General features: G+C 38.6%; 1 protein-coding gene across 2 annotated transcripts; it reads left to right on the top strand.

The window, feature by feature from the left end:
• The first annotated feature begins 985 nt into the window (after positions 1-985).
• fam3c (FAM3 metabolism regulating signaling molecule C) lies at positions 986-9354 on the top strand. 2 transcript variants are annotated; one of them, XM_085252134.1, is made up of 11 exons: positions 986-1129; positions 1532-1587; positions 1709-1813; positions 3191-3217; positions 3576-3699; positions 3900-3958; positions 4053-4103; positions 4203-4287; positions 4382-4508; positions 8519-8616; positions 8773-9354. In XM_085252134.1, exons 2-10 carry the CDS (start codon positions 1572-1574, stop codon positions 8606-8608), a joined length of 684 nt encoding a protein of 227 aa, XP_085108260.1. In that variant the 5' UTR covers positions 986-1129; positions 1532-1571; the 3' UTR covers positions 8609-8616; positions 8773-9354. The 2 variants fall into 2 exon arrangements, with proteins under 2 accessions (XP_085108260.1, XP_085108259.1); XM_085252133.1 differs by having other exon boundaries at positions 8519-9354.
• The last annotated feature ends 2874 nt before the right edge of the window (positions 9355-12228 follow it).

Raw genomic sequence — 12228 nt, 5'->3', positions numbered from 1 at the left:
TAAAAAAAACTACAAAGAGACATGGGACGGTAAACCGTTTCTAACAAACTTAAAAGTCAGTAGTTAGTGTGACCACTTTTATTCTTCAGAACATAAACTCTCTTGGCCAATCACTGACAGCATGTTTTTGCTGGCGGACTAATCTCTGATGGTACAAGCTCTCCAGGACTACTGGTTGAAATGCAACCCCAAACAGAGCCTCTGTATTACAGATGTCTGAAGATTCATTCTGTTGACTACCTCTGTACATATTGCGGACAATTTGAGTAAGAAATTTCAAAACTAGATTCATGACTCCATAAGAACTTTTGCCACTGATTTTCAGTCCAGTTCTTGTGTAATTTGGCACACCTCAGCACTTTCCCACGTTTCCCTTCCTTAATATCGGCTTCTTCAGAACCCCCCTTTCACTGAGACTTTTTCACTGAGGCTTTAGTGAAGCATGTTTTGCACATTTCGTCAACAGTTGCTATAGGAAATGATGCAATTGGAAATGATCTGATTGGCTAACACACTGTCAGTGCACTAAACGCATACCATGATAGACAAACAGTACTTTTGCACATTTCTGATGATTCCTCTCTTAGACCATGTGTCAGGTCTTTCCTGGATTTCTTCCTATTTTTTAAGGACATGACTTTCCCATGCTGTGCATCTCCTGTAGATATTTTTGAGGTACATGTATATTTTTGCTTGTTATATTGTTGTTTGAAATAGCCCATGTTCAGTTATTTCCCTACTCTTTCCAAATCCAGTAGGTTATATTCCCATTTGAATCATTAAAAAAAAGTTAAAAAGTAAAAAGTAAAAAAAAAAAATTAAAAAAATTTTTTTTTTAATTTTTTTTTAATTTTTTTTAAATAAATTAAAAAAAATATATATATATATCGTAATTATTATATATAATTACCTTATTAATTACGGAAGCTGCTCCTTTTTGTACTGTCCAGGCCCTTTATTTCCGGTTCGTCTTTCCTTTTTCCGGCGGAGTGGCGCCTCTTTTTCACGGTTTGCTGCTCCTCCACAGTCCAGCTGTCATGACGCGTATCAGCGCCATCATCATAAGTTAGTCAGCCTGTCCTAAAAGAACCACACCGGAGAGTCCACTGGTATTTTGCTACGTAAACAGGTGAGAAAGTCGTGAACATTTATCTCAAAGCTCAACTACGTATTTGTCTTTTGTAGAGGCTGAGATGCAGTCATTCCAGTGTCAGTGAGTAAAACCTGTCAAAGACGAAGAAGTTATCCACGGGGTTAAAAGCTAGTTAGCTTTTCAAAATATAGCTTTAAAAATGCATTACGTGCTTACATACGTTACATTGTTCGTTAATTCGGTCGCAATAACTAGTTATTAGAAAAAGAGCAAGGTCACTGTGTTTCGGCGTTAGACACTCCTATAAATAACGCACAGCACAAGCTAACTTCCCCCTTTAGACCACCCTATAAAGGCACGCAGATATACACCATTGACTGTAGAAAACAGTCACCGATGTGCACATACAGACACCTACACTTTTATTTGATATTACAGGTTGTCGGCTGTTTGTAAAATATTCTGGAGAGTCGCAAAGATGATTAGGGCTACTGGTAAGTCAGATATATTTACTATAAATATTTAAACAAACATGTTTGCTATCTAAAACCATTTCGCATCAGTGATTCGGATGGCTGATTAACCGCACCTCTCCGTTTTTCCCTCTCTTCGCAGGAATTATCAAGTTGACAGTGTTGGTTATTGCATTCCTACTGGCTGTCTTCCTGGCTTTTCAGCTATTCGAGATTAATACGGATTTTAAACTGGCTAATGTGATTTGTGAGTAACCTTTCCTGTAAAACTGGATTGAACAGCAGTGTAGGTGGGAGATAATCATCGGTAAAGGAAACAAGACAGTCATTTACTTTGTTTACTTTCTGTCTGCAGGGACATTTTAAGTCAGGCATGTCCTGCATCTTGGTTAATTTATTTCTTTATTTATTGCGTCATCACTTTATGGCTTTTAAATAATCTTTATTTATATACAGGAAAAAGACAAAAAATGTCAGTCACAGGTTTCAGTTCATGATATAATGGGTTGTAATGCAATGTATATGTATTGTTTGCTACATATATTATTAATAAATTATTCATTTTAATCGATTAAAGTCAGTTGTGAGCCGCCAGCCAGTATTTTATCTCATAGGGCCTTCTCTTCTTTCCTGCCTCCAGGAGGGTTATCTGCCTGTCTGGCACAGTTTTAGAAGAAGATGAAACATTCATTTCTTTTGTGAACTTAGAGTTCATTATCATGTTTTGAAAGTGTAGAAATTTTTAAAGAATGCAGCTTTTTACCCTCTCGAGGTTACTTAAGGGTGTGCGTTGGAGTTTGCCCAACAAGTCTACATATGTTTTGTTGACTTGGAGAAGGGATTCGACCATGTTTCTTGGAGTATCCTGTGAGAGATGCTTTGGGAGCATGGGTTGTCTGGCCCATTGCTACGGGCCATTTGATCCGTATACAACCGCTGCAAGAGCTTGGTCCACTAAGCCAGCAAAAAGTTGGACTTGTTCCCGGTGGCTGCCAGGGCTGCCCTAAGTCACAGATTCTGTTCATGATTTTTATGGACAGAATTTCTAGGTGGAAAATCTGAGGCCATGGTCCTGAGCTGGAAAAGGGTGGAGTGCCCTTGTTTACAAGTGAGAGGAGAGCGGGAGATCAATAGACAGACTGGTGCTGTACCAGTCTGTTGCGGTGAAGAGAGAGCTGAGCGTATATGCGAAGCTCTCGATTTAATAGCCGATCTACGTCCTTACCTCACTTAAGTTCATGAGCTTTGGGTAGTAACCAAATGAACAAGCTTGTGATTTCAAGCCGCAGAAATGAGCTTTCTCCGACGGGTGGCTGGCCTCTCCCTTAGAGATGGGGTGACGAGTTTGGCCATCCAGGAGGAGCTCAGAGTAGAGCTGCTATTCCTCCACATTGAAAGTATCCTCTGCACTCCTATAACTGATGGTTGTAATTTTTTTTTTTATGCCTCTAGTTTATCTTGACATAAAGAAATGTTGCACACTTATTACTTATCTGTATTAATTGTTGCTACTTGGATAAACTTTTATAAAAATATAATAAAAATCTTATTTATATTCCTAATAATAAATATATTAGATATTATAAAGTCTACTTACATCTACATCTCCTTTTTTGCTTTTCAGCAAGATCTGTGCCAGCAGGTGTCCTTTGTAAGTGTTCTCAATTGTTTACTTTTTTCTTTTTATTCTCTATTACTCATGTGTTTTGATATGCCTCTGTCTTTTTTTTATCTATCTCTGTAACAGACAGAACAAAAATGGTAATAAGGAGCTTGTCTCAGATTGTAATGTAGCTAAATCCTTTTGAAAACATCTAGATATTGAGTTTAACTGTGTGTTTTAAGCTTAGCTATTGCATTAGTGTGCAAATAGACCCCTTTAGATGAGTTCAAGCTGTACCATTCCTTGATCACCCGTATTTGTGCCTGTTTGTGAAAAGCCTTAAACAATGTAATTGGACTGCCTGTGACCTGATACTGTGCTGTTTGGGCAAATTTTGTGTTCTCAGCAACGAAGCCTGTCAGGTATAAATGTGGGCTGTCCAAGGCATGTTCAGCTGGACATTTTGCCTTCAAGATGGCAAGTGGTGCAGCCAGTGTGGTCGGGCCCAGAATCTGCCTGGAAGACAAAGTGTAAGTAGGATGTGAGACAGTGTGTTATAAGAAAGAAAGTGTTGTCTGATTATTCTGGGCTGTCTGGAAATCTACATTATAGTATGTTAAACATGTTATGAAGTGCCATCCTTCTATAAATCACCCATTTCCTTAAGTTTATATGCTTTTATATTTAAATGTATCCATATGTTCTCCCCCTTTCATATTATTGGTTGTAGAGTAATGAGCGGCGTGAAGAACAACGTGGGAAGAGGAATCAACATCGCCCTGGTTAATGGTGACATTATCCACTCGAGTACCCCACTTTTAATTCCAAGAGTTACAAACCTAATTCTGAAAAACTGTATTTTTGTTTGTTTGTTTTTCCATAGGGAAGACAGGGGAAGTTGTCAAAACAGAATATTTTGATATGTGGGCTGGAGGTGAGTATACTTGAGAACCTTTTTTTTTTTTTTTTTTTTTTTGTAGACATTTACAAATCCAGTTCATACAGTTTGTTAACCGTGTGTCACTTTGCATAGACGTGGCTCCCTTGATTAAATTCCTGAATGAAATTGAAGATGGGACCGTTGTGATGATGGCTTCATTTGATGATTCCGCAACAAAGTAAGAGCATTTCAGCTCGCATGATCAATAAATATGTTTGCTGTTTCTAGTTGCGGGGATGGTCATGAAATAATATGTCTTCTTTGTTATATAGACTCAATGATGAAGCCAGGAAGTTAATTGCTGATCTTGGCAGCTCAGCTATTAATAATCTGGGCTTTCGAGATAACTGGATCTTTGTGGGAGGGAAAGGCATCAAGACCAAGAGTCCATTTGAGCAGGTAAGATGATGCACAAAATCCCATAGTTAACAAAAGCTGGAAACTAGATTATTAGTGACCTTATTACCATCTACACCATCTTAATGTGTGTTTTCTTCAAACATTCAGATCAAACCACAAGGCAAACCACAAAGAATGCTGAAATAATTTCCCCCAGTGATCAATAAAGTATTCTGATTCTGATTCTGATACACTTGCTTTTCTCCATAAAGGCTTTAAAGGCTTACACCCACTCCTTCACTAGCACACTTAAGCATACAGACACACAAAAACACATTCATTCAGGAGCTCCAACATCAAAACCCTTTTTCCCCTCACACTAGTGTCAGAAAGCACAACAAGAAGTAACAATTTTGTTTTATGCCTTAGTTTAGATTGTATGTAGGAATGGAAATCGAGATCCAGATATCTAAAATTGTCCGCTAATTTCCGTTTGTGAGTCAGAGAGGGAACATAGTGACGCAGTCTACAGCGTGGATATAAGTATTACTTTTATTTAAAAAGGGTGAGAGCACAATGGTGAAGTGCAAACTACATCCAGGACAAAAAAAACAACTGGATTATGCTGTGAGCACTTCAACTCTTTGTGCGCACCTGTACAGATAGCATACTAACGCTAAGCTAGCCACAAGAGTGATGTTTAAACTGAATGAATGCTGACCCAAGCCCTCATTAGGAAATGGATTTGTGTTTGTGTGAGCAGTTTATTTTAAAACATCTGTTTTTCTCTTTTGAATATTTAGAATTGCTCATTATTAAGACAAAAGTACTTCTTATCCTACTACTCAACTAATCAATGGAATAATCAGTAGAATTCCTGATTAATAAAAGATCAATTATTGTAGCCCTACTCTTTATACTCTTTAAATGTAAACTGCCAGCAAAGCTACAGCACATTAGACAAAGAACAAAATGAGAAGGTACTTTCAGCAGCTCCTTTGTTTGCTAGTGTATCACCACCAGTGTTGCGTAAGTTACTTTAAAAAAGTAATTAATTACTAATTACTTAGTCAATATTGTATTTAAAATACTCATCTAATTACTGTGTCAGAAAAGTAACTTAATTACTAAATAAGTAATTTAACTAAATACTTCTTACAATCCCTATAAACCTTGAGTGGGCAAACAATAGAGATTAAACTCTTTAAATAATAAATATATATTTTTTTAAAGACGGCGACTCAGTACGCAGCGGTCGCATCTCTTCCACAATGTAGCCTGCAATCATTTTTTTAAGCTCACCTTCAGACGCTTTCTGTGCTGCTGAAGTAAAATCAAGTTTTGCCTGCTGAGCAGGAGTTGCCGCGGTGTTATCCATGGATGATGAACAATGACTCGTCTATGCCAGGGGTCGGCAACCTGCGGCTCCGGAGCCACATGCGTCTCTTTAGTCCGTATAGTGCGGCTCCGCGTGGTTTGGGAAAATAAATTAGAAGTATTTAGCTGAAGTGTATTTTATTTATGTTAGTTCTTTTTTACCTTGTAGTTCTAAATTGGAAGATTATTGTGATCTTGAAATATAAAAATAAAATTATATTCTATTATTTTTTTCATCAATCAAAATAAGCGTCACACTCGCGGAAGCCGGTGTACCCGCCGAAACGCCATGCATTTATCGAGACTTTCAACCCCAGGTAGGCCAATTATGGATCCACATTATGTCAGCAGCTGTTCTCCACCGTGAACTATGTTAAAAACAAACACCGCTCACGCCTCACAGATGACAGCTTACAGTCCTGCGTAAAGATGAAAGTGACTTCGTACAGCCCCGATTTGCAGACGCTGTGCACAGAGGTTCGGGAGCAGAAGTCCCATTGTAAACATACCACGGCAGACCCGCTGCTTTTTAGTATCTCTTTATTGACCACTTTTTACACACGGTTGCTGCAGGCATACAGCCAGCTGTAGCTTTTCAGCTCACAGCCCGATGCATACCAACAACAGCATAGATAGCACAGACGTTAAGGCCGCGAGGCGTGATTGCGGGTGCTGCTCAGGTGCGTCCGGCCCCCCCTGCAGCGGCGCTGCAGACCACGCCCCGCCGCACGCATTAACCAGGTAAAATACATATTTAGGCAGAATTTTGCAAATATCAATTTTTTCTTTTTTTAGCAGCATAGTGCTTTTTTTTTTTTTTTTTTAAAGTCAGGTCAAGGCTCCAAAAGCCCAAAGGCGATATAACAGTTTTTGTTTGCTACATGGATCTTTTTAGTTCAGCTTTCCTTTTGTTCTATTTCTTAAAGAGTTCAAAATGTGTTAATTACATAAATAAAATGTAATTTTCTCTGTAGCACTTCATGGATTTCATAAGCAACACACTTTAGTTGTTCAAACAAAGCATAAAGGTAAAAAAACAATAGTGTTATTCTCATTTTGATGTCAAAAAGTATTTGTGGCTCCCAGTGTTTTCTTTTGCGTGGAAACCAGGTCCAAATGGCTCTTTAGGTGTTAAAGGTTGCTGACCCCTGGGCTATGGTCTCGTGTCTGGCGCTTCCGTAGATTACTCGTGCTATTAACAGCAGCCGATAGTTGTTTCTCTCCAGGACATAGCTTACATATTACTGTAATATTCATGTCTGCTTGTTTCAGAAAAGTGAAGAGACGGGAATATGTCCATTTCATAAAACAGCCACAGGCTTCAGCCGAGTCCGACATCTTCTGCTTTAGAATACGACTATGCAGCAAACTGGCGCGAAATGACGTGCAGCTGCACTACAGCGATGTTAAACCGGCAGAGTTTACTTCTACGTTTAGAAGATAAATTATTGAAATTAAATAATGATATTTAGCGAGTTTAATTATTTAACACAAGTACATTGTAAGTAACTGTAATTAAAATACCTAAAAATGTAATTAGTTATTAGTAATTAGTTACTCTTTCAGTGGAAAAGTAATTTAATTACAGTAACGCGTTACTTAGTAACAACAAACCTTATCTGTCTATGACAAAGACACTTTTGGAAACAAACTCTGTTTATCCAGTCTTGGAACGGGAACTCGGGGCTTGTGACACATGGGGCTTAGATCGTGTCCCCTCTCAGCCTTGAACCAGGGATCATTCGCACATCAGATGAAAAATCCATACACCACAGAGCCATAGAGCAAAATATGAGGATGAAACAGCTTGACACTTTGTCTTAGTAGCCTAATAGAAATAATCTTGAGAAAATGATTCTGCTGAAATGTCAAAATCTCTTGGGAGATTACATCCTGTGGTTGTTTTCTTTGATCTTGGTGGACATTTGTGCGTGCGCACCGGATCTACAGGTCAACTTACATTGTTAAGTAGACCTGTAGAGTCGGGAACAGCTTTGTGAAACACGTGAACTGCAGACTAGAACTTATCTGCCTAAGGGTTCACTCAAGCCCACTGGAGGGCTCTGCAAAGTCTAAAACTCGTGTGGATGGTGGCACAAGAGTAGTTGCCCTATTTTATGTATACATCAACATTTAGTACAAGTAAGATGGTAAATCTTTAAATCCCCAGAGGTTCTTTTCCTGGTTCAGTTAACATAGTTCTGCAGCATGTTTTGTTCAGAATCTTCATTTAAAATCACTTATGGTATGCTCCGTGAAGTTGAGTTTCCACTTGAGGAATCTGTTGTATACAACCTTCTGAAATGTTCCTTGCTGACACAACCAAATGAAACCCCGCTGTAACGTTACAGCAGTGCAAACTGTGTGAGTCACACTAATATGTTTTTATGCTCGGTCGTAATTTGCAGCTAAGTTAATTTTACTTGTGGAATCACTGCTAAAAGAACATCAGTAGGCTTTTTATTACTAAGAATGCCTAGTGCACACAATCAGTCATTCAGGGATTCATATTTTGTAGTCAGATATTCACTCTACAGCCTGTTTGTCATCTTTAACCACAAACCAGTTTTGTTGGTTGCTGGTCCTTGTCTGTTCTTATCATAACATTTTACTATTTTTATGTCATTAGCTGTTAACAAGAGAGACTTTTATGACTTTAACCTTTAACATGTGTCTTATTTTTGTTTTCTCAGCATATAAAGAACAGCGCAGAAACAAACAAATTTGAAGGCTGGCCTGAAGTGTTGGAGATGGAAGGCTGCATACCGCAGAGGCAGGACTGACCTTTAAGGTGCTGCCCACCTTTGCGTTCACTCTTGTCTACCCATGTGTTCTCACCTGTGCTGATGTTCCTATCTTGATGAGACTTTACAGTTGTTGCACTTTTTGTGCTCAGAAAGGCCATTGTACACCTCTTACCCAGAAGCCTTTTATCTGTCCACCACAGCAACAATCTCACTAAAGAAGACATTAGCAGGAAGAAGGAGCTGCTGTGATGATGCTTCAATCAGAGCAGGAAGCAATGTGGGAAAGGAAACTTGGTCCCTATTGCACTTCTCCTTCTGTTTGGATGCTATTAAATAGATGCTAAAGCTGGTTTACGAGTAGACTGCACTGATCAAAAGGCTTTAATGATTTGCTCTCAATCACACTTTCTATCTTTAGATTCTCTTGGGACTTGGTTGTGATAGTGTTGCATAATGGCAATGGTGACCAAAAAGGACGTAGTAGATCAGATTTTTGGGGGAGGGGCGGCTAATTTTTTGATAACCTGTACCCTGCCTTAAATAACCATTTTTAGATCTGCTTGTTTGTTTGTTCCATGTTTGTTGTTAAAAATGTGAATTATTATTATTATTATTTTTTTTTTTTTAATTAGATTTGAAGATTTTATAACCAAATGTACCAAATTCACTGTGATGTTTTGTATATATTTGTTTAGAGACAGAAGCAGTTTTGAAAGGGATTAATTTAATGAGTATTTGAATACTAATATAATTTCTTAAAATAAATGATCTTGTTGACAATGTTTGTGGTTGATTAAGTGTTTTGTAGCCTCTTGAAGTGCAGACGTAGCTTTTTCAGTGTGTCCACAGCAGTTGCACTGCTATGTGGTTTTTCTTGTTCCCTTGAAACAGACCTTGTTATTTAAACATTATTTAAACATTAGGTGTAGATGGATTGGATTTCTGTTTGCTCACCATATCACTTTCAAACAAGATAATAGAGCGTTTGCTGTTTCACACTGGCTAGGTGTGACATTCTGTCTTCTCTTCAGCTTAGCTTCTATTTGGGGTAAGGTTTAAAAATTGTTGGTGGCTTTAGTATAACACTGAACTAGTTCATGAATATTTCCACTTGTTTTTGAATAAAAAGGGGAACTTTTTAGAGTAGCTACCAAAAAAAGGAGTCATTTTGCACTATTGTTGTACAGCTATGTTAGAGGTGCTGTAGAAGAATACAGTCACTGAGTTGTTGAACGTTTTTTCCAAACTCTTTAAGGCTGTAAAAAAAACAAAAAAACACAACAACAAAATAAGCCTTTTTTAACATAAGGAAACACCGGCTCTCAGAACGAATCCTTAGCCCATGCGATCATAGTTTTTACAACGTATTCACGCACTACATTTCTATTTGCGTTCACCTTTTAAACAACTTCAGATCACACTGTGCGGTTTCCTTTCCTCCCACATACAAGATCGTTTCGAAAACGTTTGCGCAACACTGTTTAAAAGTTGCACATTTTTCTTTCTTTTTTCTGTTGAAGTAACAAAATAAAGAACTGATCAGCTTCACTTTTCACTTGACATAACTTATCTCCAAGTGCAAAACAACTTCTAACTCTTAAGTCTCTAATGCTGTCATAAGATTGTATTTTATTTTATTTTTTTAAACCTTTTGTTTTGAAAGCAGTCAGTGAAGGGACTTTACACTCACTGGCCACTCCTAACAGTCCATGTTGACATTATGGCATCACACAGGTACTGCAGTTTGACATGATTTGAGCTTTATGGCACATTAACACAAGCTAGGTTCATCAGTTAAGCTGCTGTGTTTCTACAATGTTTAGTTACGATCGAAAGCGGGCCAAAAAGAAAAATATCCCCCACAAGCCTTAACCGTTGATACAAGGCAGGATGGATCCATGTTTTCACATTGCTTACACCATATTCTGACCCTACCATCAGAATGTGCCAACAGCAATCGAGACTCATCAGACCAGGCAACGTTCTTCCAGTCTTCTATTGTCCAAATTTCATTGCAAATTTTAGCCTCGGTTACCCGTTCTTAGCTGTGTGGTCTTCGTGCTGCTGTAGCCCACCTGCTGCAAAGGTTTATCAGCTCAAAGATGTTTGGTCATTCTGCTCTGATGTCTGGTATCAACAAGGTGTTTCTGCTGCTCTCTGGATGTTTTTCCTTTTGCACACTATTCCCTGTGCACCCGAGATGAGATGGCTATGTGGGAAAATCCCTGTAGATGAGCAGTTTCAATGATACTCAGACCAGCCTGTCTGGCACCAACAGTCAAAGTCAATTAAATCACGTTTCTTCCCCATTCTGATGCTCAGTTTGGACTTCAGCAGGCCATTTTAACCATGTCTAGATGCTTAAATACATTGAGTTGCTGTCATATGATTGGCTGATGAGATATTTGTGCTAATAAGTAGCTGAACTAAATAAAGTGGTCAGTGAGTATATAAACAAATTATCTATAAACTTTTAACTGTTTTGATTGGCAAGATTTAGCTGCATTGAGATTTATTTTGCTCACGGGACATTCCTTGTCATTGTGTTGAGTTAAAGTATAGCGGTGTAATTACTAGATCATTGTGTTTAGAGTCATATTTACAGTAAATCAGCACACCTGTACCATATTGCCCTTTCAGTCTTTAAAAATGTAACAACTGGTTAAAGAAACACTCTTTGTAGTGACCTGTAGGGAGCGCTATTGCCTTATTTTTTTTCAGGCGGCAGGCCATATGTTTTGTAGTGACTTCCATCTTTGCATGTTGTTTTGCTTCAGCTGTACGGTAGGGTACGGTAAGTGTCCGTGAGTGGCTTTGCTCCTTCCAATGAAAGATCCGAGGCCTTTCTCGTACAATCACGTCTGTGTAGCAGATTCCATCAGCACTGCTGTAAATATCCCATTAATGATGAAGTCTGGCCTACTTTCAACTAAATATGCAATTTCTTCCTCTTGAATAATTAACCTAATACATGAAAAAGTGATAGAAAATGCTGTACCTGCTTGCATGTCTATTGAGGGTGTGAAAATTGAGTTGCCTAACCTCTCCTGGGGCTTTCTCTTCGTGTCAGCGTCACATTATAGTGGAAAATCTTTCGGTCTCCCTCCTCAAAGCATATTTACTATCTGCATGCTCTGCACCATGGCAGCAAGCCAACAGTTCTTTAATTAGTCACTTTTTTTGTTTTACACCTTCTGCCACTGAAGTGACCTCCTCATCTCCTCTCAACATAAAAGCTCTCCCAGTAGTGGAAGAATCACAGTGGGGTATTTTCTTTGATGTCATCTGCGCAGCACACATACATCCCACATCCCCGTTGTAATTTATATGCACGTGTGTTTTTTAAAGGGCAACATTTGTTTACCAACTGTTCCATATGTAGTAATTTGTGTGTGACATTGTTGCCTGCTATGTTAGGACGTAGTATGTTACCGTTTTTCTTGAAGCAGTTAAAGATGTATCTGCATGATGCCTTCAGAAGGGTAGGCTAGCCAGTGCTCTCGTGGGCCGAACCTCTCCAGGGCGTCATGTTTCGTCATGTTCGTGTTACATATGAACACAGAAACGTCTAGTGCGAGCATGAGTGCTAAACTATATGAACACAAGAGGACTATTACTGTTTTTTAGCACGTAGAACAAAACCCTGTTTGAGATTC

This window comes from Mchenga conophoros, linkage group LG17, assembly GCF_057382185.1.
Source record: "Mchenga conophoros isolate Kocher_MC1m ecotype Shallow Benthic linkage group LG17, M_conophoros_male_GT1.1, whole genome shotgun sequence".
Taxonomy (NCBI): Eukaryota; Metazoa; Chordata; class Actinopteri; order Cichliformes; family Cichlidae; genus Mchenga; species Mchenga conophoros.
Note: the sequence above shows the minus strand (reverse complement) of the source record. Positions and strands in the feature narration are given on the sequence as shown.